The 23,850-nt window shown below is 45.7% G+C and overlaps 1 protein-coding gene across 1 annotated transcript in view; it reads left to right on the top strand.

Moving 5' to 3' along the window:
- Window positions 1–23,850, top strand: part of LOC110520604 (tensin-1) — a 337,260-nt gene that overhangs the window by 113,234 nt on the left and 200,176 nt on the right. Inside the window, 2 exon segments of the mRNA XM_036975231.1 lie at window positions 5,123–5,237; window positions 16,924–16,961. Coding sequence (XP_036831126.1) covers window positions 5,123–5,237; window positions 16,924–16,961 — 153 coding nt within the window.

Below are 23,850 nucleotides of genomic sequence, written 5' to 3'. Positions count from 1 at the left end.
CTGTCAACTGACTAACTAGGTGACAAACAGGTGTGTGTGTGTGTGTGCGTGTGCGTGCGTGTGTGTGTGAACAGTTTAGAAATCTTGCACATTGTTTGTGTCATTTGATTGGAATCCAAAATAATGAATACCTTTCCAACTATGTTCCAGTTTTATTCTTTGATAATTGACTTTACAGCCAGATAAATATGATACAACATGTATGTAGAATTATTGGCATTCACCTGGGTGGTATTTGATGAAGCTGTTCTTGCTAACACACTGCGTTCACTGACATGAGTCAGAGTTTCAGTGTCCCCCTGAAGTAAAAACATTAAAAATAAAGAATAGATCCCATTCATGCCTCTGGCCAGAAATAGTAGATCACCTCAGCATGTTGTTTTGGGGTATTGGGGTTAATGTGGTTAGAGGGTAGACAGCTGTGGGGCACTAGGGTCTCCATAATGTTTGCAGGCCTGTCTCTGTAACGGCTGACAATGTCGGGTTCTTCTGTATCCCTCTAATAGTTAAGGTTAGGATTGGTGGTAGGGGAAATTGATGCTAGATCTGTGGCGAAGAACACACTTTTTGTATAAGTATGCTCCTGTATAAGTCATTTACATCTAGTTGTAGGGCCTATGCCAATTATTCTCTCTCACTAATGTTTTGGATAGGCAACAACCAATGAATTTTGCCATTTCCCCGCACATATGATCTCCTACAAACAAACAGATTCCCAGGCTGAGCGTTGTCATGGAATGCTGGCATTATCATGTAGTCACACCAGACAGGTTCATCCCTCTTCTGAGATGGCCTTGCCAAGATGGCCGCCCAACACAGCTCCAGTCATTGTTTTTGGCTAACCAGATTAGGCTAATCACATTAGGCCGTGGCAAGGCATAGCCCTGAGATGGAATGAAGGGTCAGGCTGTCTAGTCGTCACCATGTGGCTCAGGGAGAGATATGCAGTCCCATAGGAGTGCCGGTCAGGTGCTGCATTGAGATTAACAGCAGTTTGTTGTTTAGGGTTAGTCTCAAGGCTAAGCCCAAGAGGCACCTTGGTAGGCTACGGAAAAGCTGTGGGAATAGCAACAGAGAAAATACTACAACACACTAGGTATTTGGTGTCATGTCAAAGTGATACATAAGCAGTTGAAATTGAGGCAGGATGTACATTTTAGCTAGTAAGCACTAGCTTATGACTGCCCCACTAAAGCTAAGCTCAACAATCATTGAACTATGCACATGATGCTAGCATTGCTGCTGCTAACTGTCATGGTCATTTGACTGAACAGAATGCTAACCGAGGCTAATGCTAATCCTGGTCCTTACCCAAACACCTTATGCTAAATCAGTCTGATGATAAAATTATATTTAGCTTTTGACTGGAGGGAGACGACACTAATCTTTGCCTGTCATGGGAACCAGACCTTTGGCTTTCCTGTAGACTGCACAGACATCCATAAATCTACCTCTCTGCTAAGTGGGGGAGGGAGAAATGTAGAGGGGAGGAAGAGAAAGAGACAGAGAGAACGAAAGTGCGATGAAAGATATGTTCTAAGGGACCAAGACCAAAAGAGAGAGAGAATGTAGACTTAACCCTTTTTTACCAGGCCAGTTGACTGAGAACCCAAACTCATTTACAGCGACGACCTGGGGAATGAATGAGCCTATTGGAAATGATTAGGTGGCCATGAGGGCCAGGATAAAGGGGTTAAAACCCTTATTCTTACGATAAGCATCATGAGATTTTTTTTGTGACCACATTAATGTCCCTCTCGAAAGACAGCACCCTACACAGGGCAATGCCCCAATCACTGTCCTGGGGTATTGATATATATATATATATATATATATTTTTTTTTTAGGTCAGAGGAAAGAGTGCCTCCTATTGGCCCTCCAACACCACTTCCAGCAGCATCTGGTCTCCCATCTAGGGTCTGACCAGGACCAACGCTGCTTAGCTTCAGTGGCAAGCCAGCAGTGGGATGCAGGGTGGTGTGCCATATACAGTATGTAGAGAGGTGGTGGGGGAGAGCAAGCTAGAGTCTGCTGAAGTGCTTACCTCTAACCTTGCCTTACTGCATTTAAAACACTTTTTCCACCGACTGCTTGGGATTGACGACTAAACGGTGTATACACAGTCATTACTGGTGTGGCTGCAGTGGCCGGTCTGGGAATTCTCTCAGGCCTGGGAATTCTCAATGGCACACCGTCACTCCATACTGTGCCATTCCTGGATGTTCCCTGTCCTTTCCTCTGTGGCATTCCCATGCCATGTAAAATCCCTCTGTAAAGTTGGTCAATGTGCCAACCTCATGGCTTTTCTTAACCCTGTCCAGCGAGCATACGCTTAATGGAAGCTGGATGGATGTTAAAAAGCCATTCTGGCCTGCGTTTCCTGCCTTGAAAAGCATTCAGTAAGCCCTCATCAGTTTCCTCAGTGTTTCTTCCTCATAAAGAATATGTAGGGAGTTATATTAAGAGACATGTGAATGCCCAGACACACACACACACACACACACACACACACACACACACACACACACACACACACACACACACACATACACCATGTAAGAAGGGTAGGGTGTAGGTTATAGATTCTGGTCTGTTTTACATCTTTGCTATCCCACAATGCATTGGGTCTCTTTGTTATACAGTACATTCTTTTCTCTGTGTTTACGTGTTAGTCTTGATTCACTTTCCAGACAGGTGACATACGTGCAGGATATCTCCTGGTTATGTGTGTTCTCTTAACTTGTACAATAATTTTTTTCATATTGGCTCAATATTGCTTTGTTGGGCCAACAGACCATGTGTTAGCGGGGTTTAGTATCCCACAGAGCAGAAACTCAAAAATACCAAAATCGGGACCAGCTGAGCAAATACTCAGAGCAAGTGATGTCACCGATTCCCCCAAAGTTGTCCATTAAGGACAGGCTGACCACAAAGAGGGAACATGACACAGGTTTAGCAGCGAGCCGAGACGCTAAGGGAGACGGTTGTCCTACACTTTGACTTTTCTATTACCCCGACTCCCCTGCCAACGAGCGGGTTTTAGAAGGCAGACTGGAAGAAGGGAGAACAGTTGAGATGTAATTATAGGAGAATGAAAACACGGGGGCTGCTGGCTGTAGACAGGGGGTCCTTTCAGGGGAGGCTGCACTGTGGACACTGTCAGATAGGAATCATCTCAGGGGGCTTGCAGCAGTGGCCCAGGAAAAGGAGGGAGGGGGGGGGGGGGGGTGGAGGGAGATGGGGTTATGTGGTTGTTCTTGTTTTTGTTTCTCAGAGTAGAGAAAATGGGGACTACTTCCTTGTAGAGGACAGCTGAGTGTCTGCACTCAGACAAAGTGTACAATTTCTACAGTTGTTGGGCCAAATTCTAACATCTTTCCACACAACTGTAGAAATCTTTCGTCTATGATGTGTAAAGTTTTGGGTTCTGTGCGTTCAGACGTGGATGTGAATTAAGGCAGGCCCCCCCGCCTCCCCCCCGCATCTCTCTGAATTAAAGGGGTGGGGTTAAATGCGGAAGACAGATTTCAGTTGATGGCATTCAGTTGTACAACTGACTAGGTAAACCCCTTTCCCCTTTCATCTCAAAGTTAGGTAAAAAGTCCTACCGCCAAAGTCAATTTGAAGAATATTATGTTAATTATCTAAGCCAGGGAGTTAGACTTTGATGGAGGTGGGGGCCACAAACTCATGAGGGGCCGCAGTGGCTCGTGGGTCTGCATACCCACATCCATACCCACACATGCTGTCAGAGCCAGCCCTAGCCTTTTGGGGGCCCTAAGCAAAATTTTGTGAGGGCCCACCAGTCGGTAAATCGACCATGATTACTGCAAGTTTAGATAGCTGGCCGCTAGACTTACTTACCAATTGAAAAAAAATGTTAGCTGACGTGCTAATTGAGTGACTATCAGTGATTGACATAACAAGAGAGAATTAGCTGATTCACAACCACATTTTGAACTTACACCTTGTGTATTCTACTATTCTAACTCTCAACAGAGTTCCCCAAAAATCGATGCACTGTATATACAGTACCAGTCAAAAGTTTGGACACACGTACACATTCAAGGGTTTTTCATTATTTTTTACTATTTTCTACATTGTAGAATAGTAGTGAAGACATCAAAACTATGAAATAACACATGGAATCATGAAGTAACCAAAAAAATTGTAAATATATTTTAGATTTTAGATTATTCAAAGTAGCCACCCTTTGCCTTGATGACAGCTATGCACACTGTTGGCATTCTCTCAACCAGCTTCACCTGGAATGCTTTTCCAACAGTCTTGAAGAAGTTCCCACATATGCTGAGAAGTTGTTGGCTGCTTTTCCTTCACTCTGTGGTCCAATTCATAACAAAACCTTCATAGTTGGGTTGAGGTCGGGGGATTCTGGAGGCCAAGTCATCTGATGCAGCACTCCATCCCTCTCTTTCTTGGCCAAATAGCCCTTACACAGCCTGGAGGTATGTTGGTTCGTTGTCCTGTTGAAAAACAAATTATAGACACACTAAGCGCAAGCCAGATGGGATGGCGTGTCGCTGAAGAATGTTGTGGTAGCCATACTGGTTAAGTATGCCTTGAATTCTAAATAAATCACTGACAGTATCACCAGCAACGCACCCCCACACCATCACTCCTCCTCCTCCATGCTTCATGGTGGGAACTACACATGCAGAGATAATCCGTTCACCTACTCTGCAACAATTCAATAAGGAATGTCTGATTCACGCAGTCTCCTCTGAACAGTTGATGTTGATAATGTTACTTGATGTGTCTGTTACTTGAACTCTGTGAAGAATTTATTTGGGCTGCAATTTCTGAGGCTGGTAACTCTCATGAACTTATCCTCTGCAGCAAAGTAACTAACTTACAGTATACTGACAGATGATGTGAATTTGACTATTATTACTATTTTGGGTGATGGTATATGCAAGGTAATTTTCTTAGTCTGTGAGAAATGTCCAAATGACTTTGTCCACACAAAACCCTTGCAAATACCGTGGTGGCCTACACACAAATTGAACCCACTTTATATCGACACCGCCACGCCCCAAAACCAACTGAGCCATCTGCAATTGAACACTAAACCCTCCAACTCTTTGTCCTTTTCCTTTTGCAGCCTGAGGAGTTTGAGGGGATCCATTCACACACCTTTCGGGTGAAGACGTTCAAGAAGAGCAAGCACTGTGGCGTGTGCAAACAGACCGTCAGCCAGGAGGGGCTAATTTGCAAAGGTTAGTACTGACCTTGCCTGAGTGTTACCACGGTAACCGGGGGCCGACAAGGGGTCATTCAGGGTCACTTAAGGTCACTGTTTTGGTCAATGTGAGTAATTATGCTAAAATAGTCTTAAGTGGCTCTGGGGAGGTCAGGGGCTTGCTGGTTTTCAATTCACTCAATGCTAGTGTGTTAATCAGGCTTTTAACTCATTTCATTGATTAGATTGATAGCTTGCTTAGTAATCAAATGGTGTTCTAGTTGGATATTGAGAATTTAATGAATGACATAATACAATGGGACTACAGAATATAAACAATACAGTCATAGAGGTCTGTGATTCATCAAAGCTGGATGACAGTTAGCTCAGTATTGCTACCCAGGTCTTGGCAATCCCTAGCAAACCTACAGGCTAGAGTCTAGACAGTAGAGACACTGGGCTTGGCTAGCCACTAAAACCTGGCCACAGCTTCCTGGCTAGTGGAAATGTCTAGTTCTTAATAGTTCTACACATGAAGCGACATGGGGGAAGCCTGCTGGTTGTTTAGCCTAGCTTACAGAAGTGAAATATTTGTCTTGCCTCGCCCGCGGCTTGCAGAAACACAGAGGCATCCAATTGGCTTGGGGAAACACAGAGGCATCCGATTGGCTTGGGGAAACACAGAGGCATCCTACTGGCTTGGGGAAACACAGACAAATCCTATTGGCTTGGGGAAACACAGAGGCATCCGATTGGCTTGAGGAAACACAGACGCATCCTATTGGCTTGGGGAAACACAGAGGCATCCAATTGGCTTGGGGAAACACAGAGGCAGAGGCATCCTATTGGCTTGGGGAAACAGAGGAATCCTATTGGCTTACTGCTTTACTCTGAGTCCTGTACAGTCGTGGCCAAAAGTTTTGAGAATTAGACAAATATTAATTTTCACAAAGGCTGCTGCCTCAGTTTGTATGATGGCAATTTGCATATACTCCAGAATGTTATGACGAGTGATCAGATGAATTGCAATTAATTGCAAAGTCCCTCTTTGACATGCAGAGGAACTGAATCCCTCAAAAACATTTCCATTACATTTCAGCACTGCCACAAAAGGACCAGCTGACATCATGTCAGTGATTATCTCGTTAACACAGGTGTAAGTGTTGACGAGGACAAGGCTGGAGATCACTCTGTCATGCTGATTGAGTTCAAATAACAGACCTACAAGGAAACACCTGCCATCATCATTGCTTTGCACAAAAACTGCTTCACATTCAAGATTATTGCTGCCAGTAAGATTGCACCTACAGTGCCTTGCGAAAGTATTCGGCCCCCTTGAACTTTGCGACCTTTTGCCACATTTCAGGCTTCAAACAAAGATATAAAACTGTATTTTTTTGTGAAGAATCAACAACAAGTGGGACACAATCATGAAGTGGAACAACATTTATTGGATATTTCAAACTTTTTTAACAAATCAAAAATTGAAAAATTGGGCGTGCAAAATTATTCAGCCCCCTTAAGTTAATACTTTGTAGCGCCACCTTTTGCTGCGATTACAGCTGTAAGTCGCTTGGGGTATGTCTCTATCAGTTTTGCACATCGAGAGACTGACATTTTTTCCCATTCCTCCTTGCAAAACAGCTCGAGCTCAGTGAGGTTGGATGGAGAGCATTTGTGAACAGCAGTTTTCAGTTCTTTCCACAGATTCTCGATTGGATTCAGGTCTGGACTTTGACTTGGCGATTCTAACACCTGGATATGTTTATTTTTGAACCATTCCATTGTAGATTTTGCTTTATGTTTTGGATCATTGTCTTGTTGGAAGACAAATCTCCGTCCCAGTCTCAGGTCTTTTGCAGACTCCATCAGGTTTTCTTCCAGAATGGTCCTGTATTTGGTTCCATCCATCTTCCCATCAATTTTAACCATCTTCCCTGTCCCTGCTGAAGAAAAGCAGGCCCAAACCATGATGCTGCCACCACCATGTTTGACAGTGGGGATGGTGTGTTCAGCTGTGTTGCTTTTACGCCAAACATAACGTTTTGCATTGTTGCCAAAAAGTTCAATTTTGGTTTCATCTGACCAGAGCACCTTCTTCCACATGTTTGCTGTGTCTCCCAGGTGGCTTGTGGCAAACTTTAAACAACACTTTTTATGGATATCTTTAAGAAATGTCTTTCTTCTTGCCACTCTTCCATAAAGGCCAGATTTGTGCAATATACGACTGATTGTTGTCCTATGGACAGAGTCTCCCACCTCAGCTGTAGATCTCTGCAGTTCATCCAGAGTGATCATGGGCCTCTTGGCTGCATCTCTGATTAGTCTTCTCCTTGTATGAGCTGAAAGTTTAGAGGGACGGCCAGGTCTTGGTAGATTTGCAATGGTCTGATACTCCTTCCATTTCAATATTATCGCTTGCACAGTGCTCCTTGGGATGTTTAAAGCTTGGGAAATCTTTTTGTATCCAAATCCGGCTTTAAACTTCTTCACAACAGTATCTCGGACCTGCCTGGTGTGTTCCTTGTTCTTCATGATGCTCTCTGCGCTTTTAACGGACTTCTGAGACTATCACAGTGCAGGTGCATTTATACGGAGACTTGATTACACACAGGTGGATTGTATTTATCATCATTAGTCATTTAGGTCAACATTGGATCATTCAGAGATCCTCACTGAACTGAAGGGGCTAAATAATTTTGCACGCCCAATTTTTCAGTTTTTGATTTGTTAAAAAAGTTTGAAATATCAAATAAATGTTGTTCCACTTCATGATTGTGTCCCACTTGTTGTTGATTCTTCACAAAAAAATACAGTTTTATATCTTTATGTTTGAAGCCTGAAATGTGGCAAAAGGTCACAAAGTTCAAGGGGGCCGAATACTTTCGCAAGGCACTGTAAATCAACCATTTATTGGATCATCAAGAACTTCAAGGAGAGCGGTTCAATTTTTGTGAAGAAGGGCGCCCAAGAAAGTCCAGCAAGCGCCAGGACCATCTCCTAAAGTTGATTCAGCTGTTGGATCGGGGCACCACCAGTACAGAGCTTGCTCAGGAATGGCAGCAGGCAGGTGTGAGTGCATCTGCACGCACAGTGAGGCAAAGACTTTTGGAGAATGGTCTGGTGTCAAGAAGGGCAGCAAAGAAGCCACTTCTCTCCAGGAAAAACATGAGGGACAGACTGATATTCTGCAAAAGGTACAGGGATTGGACTGCTGAGGACTGGGGCAAAGTCATTTTGTCTGATGAATCCCCTTTCCGATTGTTTGGGGCATCTGGAAAAAAGCTTGTCCGGAGAAGACAAGGTGAGCGCTACCATCAGTCCTGTGTCATGCCAACAGTAAAGCATCTTGAGACCATTCATGTGTGGGGTTGCTTCTCAGCCAAGAGAGTGGGCTCACTCACAATTTTGTCCTAAGAACACAGCCATGAATAAAGAATGGTACCAACACATCTGCCAATAGCAACGTCTCCCAACCATCCAGGAACAGTTTGGTGACGAACAATACCTTTTCCAGCATGATGGAGCACCTTGCCATAAGGCAAAAGTGAAAACTAAGTGGCTAGGGGAACAAAACATAGATATTTTGGGTCCATGGCCAGGGAACTCCCCAGATCTTAATGTCATTGAGAAATTGTGGTCAATCCTCATCAGACTGAGACTGATGATGACACACACACACACATGTGCACACACAACTGTATGGGCTCAGCTCCACACTCACCCAACATGTAGTAGATTGGTCCACCATGTCCGTATCCTACAAACTGAAGGAAAACAGTCTTTCTATGTTGTTGACATTATACTTTCAATACCCTCTACTGGATTATCCTACACATTGCAGGTCAATGGCCCTATCATAGTGCTGTTACAGAACTAGTACTGTTTTCAGGGACACTTGTCCCCCTCATCAGTTGATTATCACAAGATGATGATAACGTGACAAGGCTGACAGTTAACAGACTGAGACTGATGATGATAACACGACCAGGCTGACAGTTAACAGACTGATGATGATGACATGACAAGGCTGACAGTTAACAGACTGAGACTGATGATGACATGACAAGGCTGACAGTTAACAGACTGATGATGATAACATGACAAAGCTGACAGTTAACAGACTGATGATGATAACATGACAAAGCTGACAGTTAACAGACTGAGACTGATGATAACATGACCAGGCTGACAGTTAACAGACTGATGATGACATGACAAGGCTGACAGTTAACAGACTGAGACTGATGATAACATGACAAGGCTGACAGTTAACAGACTGATGATGGCATGACAAGGCTGACAGTTAACAGACTGAGACTGATGATGACATGACAAGGCTGACAGTTAACAGACTGATGATGATAACATGACAAGGCTGACAGTTAACAGACTGATGATGATGATAACATGACAAGGCTGACAGTTAACAGACTGATGATGATAACATGACAAGGCTGACAGTTAACAGACTGATGATGATGACATGACAAGGCTGACAGTTACCAGACTGAGACTGATGATGATAGCATGACCAGGCTGACAGTTAACAGACTGAGACTGATGATGATAACATGACAAGGCTGAAAGTTGTCCCCGTGGGACGGTTGAGCTAACGTATGATGATGTGATTAGCATGAGGTTGTAAGTAACAAGAACATTTCCCAGGACATAGACATATCTGATATTGGCAGAAAGCTTAAATTATTGTTAATCTAACTGCACTGTCCAATTTACAGTAGCTATTACAGTGAAAGAATACCATGCTATTGTTTGAGGAGAGTGCACAGTTATGATCTTGAAAATGTATTAATAAACCAATTGGGCACATTTGGGAAGTCTTGATAACATTTTGAACAGAAATAAAATGGTTCATTGAATCAGTCTATAACACGCACTGCTGCCATCTAGTGGCCAAAATCTAAATTGTGCGTAGATTCCTAAGTCATATATTGGCCTTTCTCTTACATTTCAACATGATGGTAAAAAAAAATACAAAAACAGAGCATGTAATGTATTATATTCCCCTACATTCATTGCCATTTCCACAAACTGCAAAGTGCTTCCTTTCAAATGGTATCAAGAATATGCATATCATTGCTTTAGGTCCTGAGCTACAGGCAGTTAGATTTGGGTATGTCATTTTAGGCTATTTTTTTTTTTTAAAGGGTCCGATCCTTAAGAGTTTAATAGACAGATGATAACATAACCAGGCTGACAGTTAACAGACTGTGGTCTCCAAGGACAATGTGGACACAATTGCTGTTCAGTTGAAGGCACAGTGCAGACGTGTTTATCTCAATATCAAATATTTTCTGGGTAACATTTAAGTACCTTTCTGTAATGGTTTTCCATTAAAATAAAATAAAATGCCAAACTAGCTATTTAGCAAAACATTTTTCTCAAGCAATAAGGACTGTCTGAGAGTGGGGAGGGATATGTAATCTGAAAACTGTTATTGGCAGAGAAGTTTGGAACACATCAAACACATGGTTTCCATGTGCTTAATACCTTTCCATTTACTCCATTCCAGCCATTATTATGAGCCGTCCTCCTCTCAACAGCCTCCACTGCTGGTCAGATTGCATTTTCAACCAGCAGCTATCAGGAAATTAGACGTTTTTTACAGTGTTAGTTTCATCAGTTGTTGTAAAGTATGATACAAAACTTAAGAAAAACAAAATGTTGAATGCCCCCGGGCGTTTAAGAAATGCAGAAATGCTGTTGAGTCAAGATCACCACTAGAGGGCAGCAGAACATCAAATATGCTGCAGCAAACACAGACTGACTACCCTCAGTGTTCTTTGAATTGTAGTATTTGTCACGAGTACCTCATTAATTTATACATCAACAAAGTATTGGAACATTTTTTAACCCCGTTCTTGGAGAGATACCCTCCTGTAGGTTTTAACTCTAACCCTGTTCCTGGGGAGAGACCCTCCTGTAGGTTTCAACTCCAACCCTGTTCCTGGAGAGATACCTTCCTTTTAGGTTTTAACTCCAACCCTGTTCCTGGAGAGAAACCCTCCTGTAGGTTTTAACTCCAACCCTGTTCCTGGAGAGATACCCTCCTGTAGGTTTTAACTCTAACCCTGTTCCTGGAGAGATACCCTCCTGTAGGTTTCAACTCCAACCCTGTTCCTGGAGAGATACCTTCCTTTTAGGTTTTAACTCCAACCCTGTTCCTGGAGAGAAACCCTCCTGTAGGTTTTAACTCCAACCCTGTTCCTGGAGAGATACCCTCCTGTAGGTTTTAACTCTAACCCTGTTCCTGGAGAGATACCCTCCTGTAGGTTTTAACTCCAACCCTGTTCCTGGAGAGATACCCTCCTGTAGGTTTTAACTCTAACCCTGTTCCTGGAGAGATACCCTCCTGTAGGTTTTAACTCTAACCCTGTTCCTGGAGAGATACCCTCCTGTAGGTTTTAACTCCAACCCTGTTCCTGGGGAGATACCCTCCTGTAGGTTTTCACTCCAACCCTGTTCCTGGAGAGATACCCTCCTGTAGGTTTTAACTCTAACCCTGTTCCTGGAGAGATACCCTCCTTGTAGGTTTTAACTCCAATGACAGTCTAATGTAGTGGTCAGAGCATGGTACATGATGGGTCTGATGTCTGTGACAGTCTAATGTAGTGTCTGCGTCTGTCTTTGCGTGTGTGTGTACTGTATGTGTGTGTGTTGCACATATGAGAGAGGAAATATCTCAGCCCTTGTTCCGTCTCTCTAGCTGGGCTCAGCCCATGCCTTTGGGAGTCCAGACCCATTACAAAGGACCTGGTTGAGGGAATAGCCCCAGCCCCTCTCCCCCCAGCCCCTCTACCCCCAGCCTCGCTCTCCTCACTACCCGCCCTCCTCACTACCCGCCCTCCTCACTACCCGCTCTCCTCACTACCCGTTCTCCCACTACCCGCTCTCCTCACTGCCCGCTCTCCTCACTACCCGCTCTCTCTACTACCCGCTCTCCTCACTACCCGCTCTCCTCACTACCCGCTCTCCCCACTACCCGCTCTGTGACGTCAACATTAAGGCTTTTCTCTCTACTCCTCTACCCCTCTATCCTATCCTTCATCCCCTCTTAGCCCTCTTCCATCGTTCCGCCTCTCCTTTATTTCTGCTCTGTTTACACTGCAGAGCTCTAACTTCCTAACAAGGGAAAAGCCTGACTGGGCCCTTGTGCGCCAGCCACCTTCACACCCAATATGGAAGTCCTCCTCTCTCTGTCTTCCCCTTGTACCCCAGGGGAGTGTGTTACCTCAGGGCTTACATGCTGAGAACAGAATGGGTCAGTGTATCTGGACTCTGTGATAGGGTGGGTGGAGCACAGTTCAGTGGTATTCCAGAGAACAATATAGTGGAGAGGAAACCACTTTTTATGGTAGTGCATGAGGTGAGGACTTTCAGCCTTTGGTGCAATACTTAAAGGGATACGTTAGGATTTAGCATGTCTTCCTACTTACCCAGAACCAGACAAACTCCTGGATGCTCTTTTATGTCTTTGCATGCAGTTTGAAGGAAGTTGAAGGTAGCATCTCATTAGTTCCATTAAATACTAGCCAACTCCTCTGAAAAGCAGGGAAATATACCTTTTCCCTACTCCACAGCTGGGTGGTTTGTCATTTATAGTCTTATAAAACTCTACATAGTAATCAATAGTTTATAAATGTGTTAATTACACTTGATGTATAGCTTTGTAACACTCCATTCTTTTTAGTATTCAAACAGTGCCATGCTCTTCGACTGGATAAAATAAGTGTATTTAGCTGGACCCTGGGAACCAGAGTCTCCTCAGGGTTGAAGTGTGCTGTAGGTTTTCACTGGGAACCAGAGTCTCCTCAGGGTTGGAGAGTGCTGTAGATTTTCACTGGGAACCAGAGTCTCTTCAGGGTTGAAGTGTGCTGTAGGTTTTCACTGGGAACCAGAGTCTCCTCAGGGTTGGAGTGTGCTGTAGGTTTTCACTGGGAACCAGAGTCTCCTCAGGGTTGGAGTGTGCTGTAGGTTTTCACTGGGAACCAGAGTCTCCTCTGGGTTGGAGTGTGCTGTAGGTTTTCACTGGGAACCAGAGTCTCCTCGGGGTTGGAGTGTGCTGTAGGTTTTCACTGGGAACCAGAGTCTCCTCAGGGTTGGAGTGTGCTGTAGGTTTTCACTGGGAACCAGTCTTCTCAGGGTTGGAGTGTGCCGTAGGTTTTCACTGGGAGCCAGTGTCTCCTCAGGGTTGGAGTGTCGTGTAGGTTTTCACTGGGAACCAGAGTCTCCTCAGGGTTGGAGTGTGCCGTAGGCTTTCACTGGGAACCAGTCTCCTCAGGGTTGGAGTGTGCCGTAGGTTTTCACTGGGAACCAGAGTCTCCTCAGGGTTGGAGTGTGCCGTAGGTTTTCACTGGGAACCAGAGTCTCCTCGGGGTTGGAGTGTGCTGTAGGTTTTCTCTGGGAACCAGAGTCTCCTCAGGGTTGGAGTGTGCTGTAGGTTTTCACTGGGAACCAGAGTCTCCTCTGGGTTGGAGTGTCGTGTAGGTTTTCACTGGGAACTAGAGTCTCCTCAGGGTTGGAGTGTGCTGTAGGTTTTCAATGGGAACCAGAGTCTCCTCAGGGTTGGAGTGTGCTGTAGGTTTTTCACTCTGTCACTTCTCTCAAGACCTTTAATTAAATAATCAAAGAGGCTCTCAAATGTTAGTGCAAATGTAGTCTTGAGGTGTCTAAATATAAACTAAATGGCATGAACTAATTATACCAGCGTGTCTTGTTTATACAACACAAGATTACAGTTAACATCAGTGCTCAGGACTAGCACATTCACTCTATCCTACTTCAGAAGAAATACTATGAGGTTCTTTTTTAAACTCAAGTATATCTGAATGAATATACAGTGCGGAGAACAAGTATTTGATACACTGCCGATTTTGCAGGTTTTCCTACTTACAAAGCATGTAGAGGTCTGTCATTTTTATCATAGGTACACTTCAACTGTGAGAGACGGAATCTGAAACAAAAATCCAGAAAATCACATTGTATAATTTTTAAGTAATTAATTTGTATTTTATTGCATGACATAAGTATTTGATACATGAGTAAAGCAGAACTTAATATTTGGTACTACAATTACAGTTTCCTGTAGTTCTCGACCAGTTTTGCACACACTGCAGCAGGGATTTTGGCCCACTCTTCCATACAGACCTTCTCCAGATCCTTCAGGTTTCGGGGCTGTCGCTGGGCAATACGGACTTTCAGCTCCCTCCAAATATTTTATATTGGGTTCAGGTCTGGTGACTGGCTAGGCCACTCCAGGACCTTGAGATGCTTCTTACAATGCGACTCCTTAGTTGCCCTGGCTGTGTGTTTCGGGTCGTTGTCATGCTGGAAGACGCATCTTCAATGCTCTTACTGAGGGAAGGAGGTTGTTGGCCAAGATCTCGCGATACATGGCCCCATCCATCCTCCCCTCAATACGGTGCAGTCGTCCAGTCCCCTTTGCAGAAAAGCATCCCCAAAGAATGATGTTTCCACCTCCATGCTTCATGGTTGGGATGGTGTTCTTGGGGTTGTTCTCATCCTTCTTCTTCCTCCAAACATGGCGAGTGGAGTTTAGACCAAAAAGCTCTATTTTTGTCTCATCAGACCACATGACCTTCTCCCATTCCTCCTCTGGATCATCCAGATGGTCAGTTGTTGCCTTCTCACCAAGCTACTTGCCTATTGTCCTGTAGCCCATCCCAGCCTTGTGCAGGTCTACAATTTTATCCCTGATGTCCTTACACAGCTCCCTGGTCTTGGCCATTGTGGAGAGGTTGGAGTCTGTTTGATTGAGTGTGTGGACAGGTGTATTTTATACAGTTAATGAGTTCAAACAGGTGCAGTTAATACAAGTAATGAGTGGAGAACAGGAGGGCATCTTAAAGAAAAACTAACAGGTCTGTGAGAGCCAGAATTCTTACTGGTTGGTAGGTGTTCAAATACTTATGTCATGCAATAAAATGCAAATTAATTACTTAAAAATCATACAATGTGACTTTCTGGATTTTTGTTTTAGATTCCGTCTCTCACAGGTGAAGTGTACATATAATAAAAATTACAGACCTCTACATGCTTTGTAAGTAGGAAAACCTGCAAAATCAGCAGTGTATCAAATACTTGTTCTCCCCACTGTAAATAGACTAAGCATCTATTGTAATACAGTCTAAATTAGTATGGTTAGTCTAGTTTGGAGTATGGTTCATCTCTATCCATCTTGGACTATTCTACCCCGTAAGTTACAACCAAACCCAGACAAGCTTCTCAGCTCTCACACCATGGCTCTCTTCATACCCTGACTCTCTCTCTCCATATCCTGACTCTCTCCATACCCTGACTCTCTCTCTCCAGACCCTGACTCTCTCTCTCTCCATATCCTGACTCTCTCTCTCCAGACCCTGACTCTCTCTCTCCAGACCCTGACTCTCACTCTCTCCAGACCCTGACTCTCTCTCTCTCCAGATCCTGTCTCTCTCCAGACCCTGTCTCTCTCTAGACCCTGTCTCTCTCCCCAGACCCTGACTCTCTCTCTCCATACCCTGATTCTCTCTCTCCATACCCTGACTCTCTCTCTCTTCATACCCTGACACTCTCTCTTTAGACCCTGTCTCTCTCTCCATACCCTGACACTCTCTCTTCAGACCCTGTCTCTCTCTACAGACCCTCTCTCTCTTCATACCCTGACTCTCTCCATACCCTGACTCTCTCCATACCCTGACTCTCTCTCTCTTCAGACCCTGTCTCTCTCTCCATACCCTGACTCTCTCTCTCCATACCCTGACTCTCTCCAACCCTGACTCTCTCTCTTCAGAACCTGTCTCTCTCTAAAGACCCTCTCTTTCTTCATACCCTGACTATCTCTCTCTCTTCAGACCCTGTCTCTCTCTTCAGACCCTCTCTCTCTCTCCATACCCTGACTCTCTCTCTCCATACCCTGACTCTTGCCATACCCTGACTCTCTCTCTCTCCATACCCTGACTCTCTCTCTCTCTCTTCATACCCTTACTCTCTCTCTTCAGACCCTGTCTCTCTCTCTTCAGACCCTGTCTCGCTCTCTTCAGACCCTGTCTCTCTCTTCAGACCCTGTCTCTCTCTTCAGACCCTGTCTCTCTCTTCAGACCCTGTCTCTCTCTTCAGACCCTGTCTCCCTCTCTCCACACCCTGACTCTCTCTCTCTTCATACCCTTTCTCTCTCTATCTCCAGACCCTCTCTCTCTCTCTTCAGACCCTGACTCTCTCTCTTCAGACCCTGACTCTCTCTCTCTCTCTCTCTCCATACCCGACTCTCTCTCTCTCTTCATACCCTGGCTCTCTCTCTCTATTCATACCCTGACTCTCTCTCTCTCTCTCTTCAGACCATGTCTCTCTTTTTAGACCCTGTCTCTTTCTTCAGACCCTGTCTGTCTCTCCAGACCCTGTCTGTCTCTCCAGACCCTGCTCTCTCTCTTCAGGCCCTGCTCTCTCTCGCCAGATCCTGCTCTCTTCAGACCCAAGAGCACCAAACCCCAGACCCCGGTAGTAGGCAGCATCAGTCTTTAACAGTCAATAATATTTGACTTTGACCATAGAGTAAACATGTTAAACTTTGACGAGGTAGAATTTCAATACACTCTTTTCATTTACTCAGTGATGCATTTCCTTCCGCTCAGCAATGCTTGAATGTAATACTTTTTAGGAAATGTAAACTTACTCTGAATTCCTGTTTTTCTCCCATCTTCTAGTGTGCCGGCTGACTTGCCACAAGACATGTGAAGTGAAGGTAAGAGCAGCATCTTTTCTCAGGGCTCTTATGTTGCCGAATGGGCATGTCTAAGCAATGGGAACGCATTATTTTTTAGGCAGCTACACTTTTTACATGTAGGTTGTTATGAACTGTCATTACATCTTATGTCATCACGTCACATCTCAAGTGCACAAGAGTCAAGTACAGTGTAGCTCTACCAAGTCATCCTCTGTTGACGCAACAGGAGGCTGCTGAGGGGAGGAGGGCTCATAATAATGGCCGGAACGGAGAGCGAATGGAATGGCATCAAAACACATGGAAACCATGGAAACCATGTGTTTTACTATTTGATACCATTGTACTGATTTCTCTTCCTCCCATTACCATGAGCCCGTCCTGCCAAATTACAGTGCCACCAACCTCTTATGGTTAGCTCTTAGTGCTTTAGTGAGCTCAACTCTCTTTCCTTCAAAGCCAAGCAGAGCTTATCAGAAGGTAATGTTGTGTTAATGAGGTGGACGGGACCTCAGCAGGAACAGTGTTCCTGCACTCCTAATGTCGGAGGAATCTGAAAACAAGTGCAGGCTGTCCCAGTATGTGTTTGACTTGGCTGAGCCTTTGTATGTTCGATCACCCCCTTCTAAAAATAAACGGCAGCTCGCTACATGGTCGACGGGCTTGGTGTTTTTGAAGGGGGGGGCACTTAGAAGAAGATGGGAAGTAGTGATGGAAAGAGAGAGAGAGTGGTGGTGAAGGAGGGCTGGAGATGAGAAAACATAGATTTTTTACAATACGTTGCAGTGAGAGATTTACTAGACTTTAGATTTATAGCACCCACTCACCCTCCACAACACACACACACACACACACACACACACACACACACACACACACACGTCACACCGCCCTTCATCTGGCAGCCATTACTGAAATGTTCCAGAGCTGCCAGCTCTACCCAGCTCCCTATACCCTCCTCAGTTCTACCCTGCTCTACCCACTACCCTCCTCCAGCTCTACCCAGCTCCCTCTGACCCTCCTCCAGCTCTACCCAGCTCCCTCTACCCTCCTCAGTTCTACCCAGCTCCCTCTACCCTCCTCCAACTCTACCCAGCTCCCTCTGCCCTCCTCCAGCTCTGCCCAGCTCCCTCTGCCCTCCTCCAACTCTACCCAGCTCCCTCTGCCCTCCTCCATCTCTACCCAGCTCCTTCTGTCCTCCTCCATCTCTACCCAGCTCCCTCTACCCTCCTCCAACTCTACCCAGCTCCCTCTACCCTCCTCCATCTCTACCCAGCTCCCTCTGTCCTCCTCCATCTCTACCCAGCTCCCTCTGCCCTCCTCCAGCTCTACCCAGCTCCCTCTACCCTCCTCAGTTCTACCCAGCTCCCTCTACCCTCCTCCATCTCTACCCAGCTCCCTCTGTCCTCCTCCATCTCTACCCAGCTCCCTCTACCCTCCTCCAACTCTACCCAGCTCCCTCTACCCTCCTCCGTCTCTACCCAGCTCCCTCTGTCCTCCTCCATCTCTACCCAGCTCCCTCTACCCTCCTCCAACTCTACCCAGCTCCCTCTGCCCTCCTCCATCTCTACCCAGCTCCCTCTACCCTCCTCCAAATCTACCCAGCTCCCTCTACCCTCCTCCATCTCTACCCAGCTCCCTCTGTACTCCTCCATCTCTACCCAGCTCCCTCTACCCTCCTCAGTTCTACCCAGCTCCCTCTGTCCTCCTCCATCTATACCCAGCTCCCTCTGCCCTCCTCCAGCTCTACCCAGCTCCCTATACCCTCCTCCAACTCTACCCAGCTCCATCTGCCCTCCTCCCGTCTCTACCCAGCTCCCTCTGCCCTCCTCCAACTCTACCCAGCTCCCTCTGCCCTCCTCCAACTCTACCCAGCTCCCTCTGCCCTCCTCCAACTCTACCCAGCTCCCTCTGCCCTCCTCCCGTCTCTACCCAGCTCCCTCTGCCCTCCTCCAACTCTACCCAGCTCCCTCTGCCCTCCTCCAACTCTACCCAGCTCCCTCTGCCCTCCTCCAACTCTACCCAGCTCCCTATACCCTCCTCTCGTCTCTACCCAGCTCCCTCTGCCCTCCTTCAACTCTACCCAGCTCCCTCTGCCCTCCTCCAACTCTACCCAGCTCCCTCTGCCCTCCTCCCGTCTCTACCCAGCTCCCTCTGCCCTCCTCCAACTCTACCCAGCTCCCTCTGCCCTCCTCCAACTCTACCCAGCTCCCTCTGCCCTCCTCTAACTCTACCCAGCTCCCTATACCCTCCTCTCGTCTCTACCCAGATCCCTCTGCCCTCCTCCAACTCTACCCAGCTCCCTCTGCCCTCCTCCAACTCTACCCAGCTCCCTATACCCTTCTCTCGTCTCTACCCAGCTCCCTATACCCTCCTCCAACTCTACCCAGCTCCCTCTGCCCTCCTCCAACTCTACCCAGCTCTCTCTGCCATCCTCCAACTCTACCCAGCTCCCTCTGCCCTCCTCCAACGCTACCCAGCTCCCTCTGCCCTCCTCCAACTCTACCCAGCTCCCTCTACCCTCCTCAGTTCTACCCAGCTCCCTCTGCCCTCCTCCAACTCTACCCAGCTCCCTCTGCCCTCCTCAGTTCTACCCAGCTCCCTCTACCCCCCTCCAGATCTACCCAGCTCCCTCTGCCCTCCTCCAACTCTACCCAGCTCCCTCTACCCTCCTCAGTTCTACCCAGCTCCCTCTGTCCTCCTCAGTTCTACCCAGCTCCCTCTACCCTCCTCAGTTCTACCCAGCTCCCTCTGTCCTCCTCAGTTCTACCCAGCTCCCTATACCCTCCTCCAACTCTACCCAACTCCCTCTACCCTCCTCCAACTCTACCCAGGTAGAGTTGGAAGGTTTATCAGTCAGTCTCATAGGAGGGGTGAAGGTTTACCAGTCAGTCTCATAGGAGGGGTGAAGGTTTACAAGTCACTCTCATAGGAGGGGTGAAGGTTTACCAGTCTGTCTCATAGGAGGGGTGAAGGTTTATCAGTCAGTCTCATAGGAGGGTTGAAAGTTTACCAGTCAGTCTCATAGGCGGGACGAAGGTTTACCAGTCAGTCTCATCGGAGGGGTGAAGGTTTACCAGTCAGTCTCATAGGCGGGACGAAGGTTTACCAGTCAGTCCCATAGGAGGGGTGAAGGTTTACCAGTCAGTCTCATAGGAGGGGTGAAGGTTTACCAGTCAGTCTCATAGGAGGGGTGAAGGTTTACCAGTCTGTCTCATAGGAGGGGTGAAGGTTTATCAGTCAGTCTCATAGGAGGGGTGAAGGTTTACCAGTCAGTCTCATAGGAGGGACAAAGGTTTACCAGTCAGTCTCATCGGAGGGGTGAAGGTTTACCAGTCAGTCTCATAGGTGGGGCGAAGGTTTACCAGTCTGTCTCATAGGAGGGGTGAAGGTTTACCAGTCTGTCTCATAGGAGGGGTGAAAGTTTACCAGTCAGTCTCATAGAAGGGGAAAAGGTTTACCAGTCAGTCTCATAGGATGGGCAAAGGTTTACCAGTTAGTCTTATAGGAGGGGCGAAGACAAATTAGCTCAAGCTAACGCAACGCATTTGGTTGATGACTGTGTGTAATTCAATGTGTCAGTGTTTTAATTGCATCCATCTCAATTCAGATAAATGATTAAGTAAATAAATAGCCGCCTAACTGTTTTGGGGAAACGTTCTGAAGCAGTGAGTAATGAGCAGCCCATGTGACCTCTTCTTGGTCTACTGGTTCTTACAATGACAACAAACTGTATTTCAATCAATGCTCCCCGCAACAAATACATCCCATTCATGACCCCACAACTAATCTGACTTAATAATACGAGGACGTGATTGGAACCCATGAAAACATATCAAACAAAAACAATAAGAAAATGTGATGAGTGAAGGGGTAGAATATATGAAGAGAGAAGTAACAAAATATGAAAAGGTCTTCTCCCCGAGAGGTGTTGTTGTTGGAGTTCTTTGCTAGGAAGGAACGCGTGCAGGAATTCTGTGAACCCAGGGTTGATTTGTGAAGACAGGTCCGGAACGCAGAGACTTAATTATTTCTTCATTAAATCGTGATGAAGAGTACAATCCAAACTACTCCCAATCAGCAAACATGGAAATACGTGGACAAACCTCAATTTTCTCTAATCAGACAAATATTCCCTCAGAGATTGGCCTTGGCAGGTCGCAATTCACTTTTAGACTTGACATGAAAAAAACGTTTATGCCGTGAATGATAGTTGATGAAGGCTAGCTCGATCGCTATCAGCTTTCGATCAAACTTGCATCGCCATGAATTCATTATTCATGAAGAATTTACAAGGTAAATATATAAGGTTAAGGTGCTCCCATTGCCCCTAAGCTTTTCCTTAGTTTTGATTAATATGTGATCTTACACTTGTGGAATCCAAGTGGTGGTCATAACTCTGTCATGCTGAGACAGTTTCCACACTGACTCGCTACAGGGAGAAATCTCCACATCCATATTTAGATAAGATTCGCACGTAGCCCCTGCATAACCTCTGCTACTAAAAAACAAATGGTCAGACTGCATGAACGACAGTATGTCACTGTGTGTGTGTGTGCGTGAGTGTGTGTGTGCGTGTGTGTGTGTGTGCGTGAGTGTGTGTGTGCGTGTGTGCGTTTTGTGCGTCTGAGAGAGAGATGTAAAGTAAAAGTGAGAGTATGTCAGAAGTATTTGGAGAAAGAGAGATAATTGTGAGGCCTCAGTAATGCTAGATGAAGATTTGTGGGAAGAGGACTTGGAACTAATGGGAAACACAGCTTCATCCAATCCAATGGGAGATGTCGGTTCGATGTTTGTCTATATTTTCGTGTCTGAGCACAGGTGCTGCTTGCTCCGTGCCATCATGTCATCCACTAAATACCAGTGCCAAATGGACCTGTCCTTCCCACTCCCCTTTCTTCAGACATGTGCATCTTGCTTGTTCATCTTTTTAAAAATGTAACCTTTATATAACCAGGCAAGTCAGTTAAGAGCAAATTATTATTTGCTATGACGGGCCTACCCCGGCCAAACCCGGACGACACTGGTCCAATTGTGTGCCGACCTATGGGACTCTCAATCACAGGCCGGATGTGATACAGCCTGGATTCAAACCAGGGACTGCAGTGACGCCTCTTGCACTGAGATGCAGTGTCTTAGACCGCTGCACCACTCGGGAGCTTCATAGCTTTAAGTGTGTCGACTCCACAACAGAGTTTTTACAGTGCCTTGCGAAAGTATTCGGCTCCCTTGAACTTTGCGACCTTTTGCCACATTTCAGGCTTCAAACATAAAGATATAAAACTGTATTTTTTTGTGAAGAATCAACAACAAGTGGGACACAATCATGAAGTGGAACTACATTTATTGGATATTTCAAACTTTTTTAACAAATCAAAAACTGAAAAATTGGGCGTGCAAAATTATTCAGCCCCCTTAAGTTAATACTTTGTAGCGCCACCTTTTGCTGCGATTACAGCTGTAAGTCGCTTGGGGTATGTCTCTATCAGTTGTGCACATTGAGTGACTGAAATTTTTTCCCATTCCTCCTTGCAAAACAGCTCGAGCTCAGTGAGGTTGGATGGAGAGCATTTGTGAACAGCAGTTTTCAGTTCTTTCCACAGATTCTCGATTGGATTCAGGTCTGGACTTTGACTTGGCCATTCTAACACCTGGATATGTTTATTTTTGAACCATTCCATTGTAGATTTTGCTTTATGTTTTGGATCATTGTCTTGTTGGAAGACAAATCTCCGTCCCAGTCTCAGGTCTTTTGCAGACTCCATCAGGTTTTCTTCCAGAATGGTCCTGTATTTGGCTCCATCCATCTTCCCATCAATTTTAACCATCTTCCCTGTCCCTGCTGAAGAAAAGCAGGCCCAAACCATGATGCTGCCACCACCATGTTTGACAGTGGGTATGGTGTGTTCAGGGTGATGAGCTGTTTTGCTTTTACGCCAAACATAACGTTTTGCATTGTTGCCAAAAAGTTCAATTTTGGTTTCATCTGACCAGAGCACCTTCTTCCACATGTTTGGTGTGTCTCCCAGGTGGCTTGTGGCAAACTTTAAACGACACTTTTTATGGATATCTTTAAGAATTGGCTTTCTTCTTGCCACTCTTCCATAAAGGCCAGATTTGTGCAATATACGACTGATTGTTGTCCTATGGACAGAGTCTCCCACCTCAGCTGTAGATCTCTGCAGTTCATCCAGAGTGATCATGGTCCTCTTGGCTGCATCTCTGATCAGTCCTCTCCTTGTATGAGCTGAAAGTTTAGAGGGACGGCCAGGTCTTGGTAGATTTACAGTGGTCTGATACTCCTTCCATTTCAATATTATCGCTTGCACAGTGCTCCTTGGGATGTTTAAAGCTTGGGAAATCTTTTTGTATCCAAATCCGGCTTTAAACTTCTTCACAACAGTATCTCGGACCTGCCTTCTTTCACGGGTCAATCGAGTCAATCTCAAATGTTGTTGAGTCATCGAGTGCTCCACAGTGTCCTTCAGAAGCCTCTTGATCACAGCATTAAACAGGCCTTGAGCGCGGGAGCCTCTTTTTTTTTTGTCTATGTCTATAGGCTGGGAGCAACAAAATGGCGTCGTGGTCAGCTTTTCCATAAGGAGGGCCTTATATGCGTCGCGGAACTTAGAATAACGATGATTCAGGGTTTTACCAGCCCTGGTAGCACAATCAATATGCTGATAGAATTTAGGGGGTCTTGTTTTCAGATTAGCCTTGTTAAAGCCCCCCAGCTACAATGAATGCAGCCTCAGGATATGTGGTTTCCAGTTTACATAGAGTCAAATAAAGTTTGTTCAGGGCTGTCGATGTGTCTGCTTGGGGGGGAATATATGCGGCTGTTATTATAATCGAAGAGAATTCTCTTGGTAGATAATGCGGTCAACATTTGATTGTGAGGAATTCTAAG

This window comes from Oncorhynchus mykiss, chromosome 3 (assembly GCF_013265735.2).
Source record: "Oncorhynchus mykiss isolate Arlee chromosome 3, USDA_OmykA_1.1, whole genome shotgun sequence".
Classification (NCBI taxonomy): Eukaryota; Metazoa; Chordata; class Actinopteri; order Salmoniformes; family Salmonidae; genus Oncorhynchus; species Oncorhynchus mykiss.
This window is presented reverse-complemented; position numbering and strand designations above follow the sequence as displayed.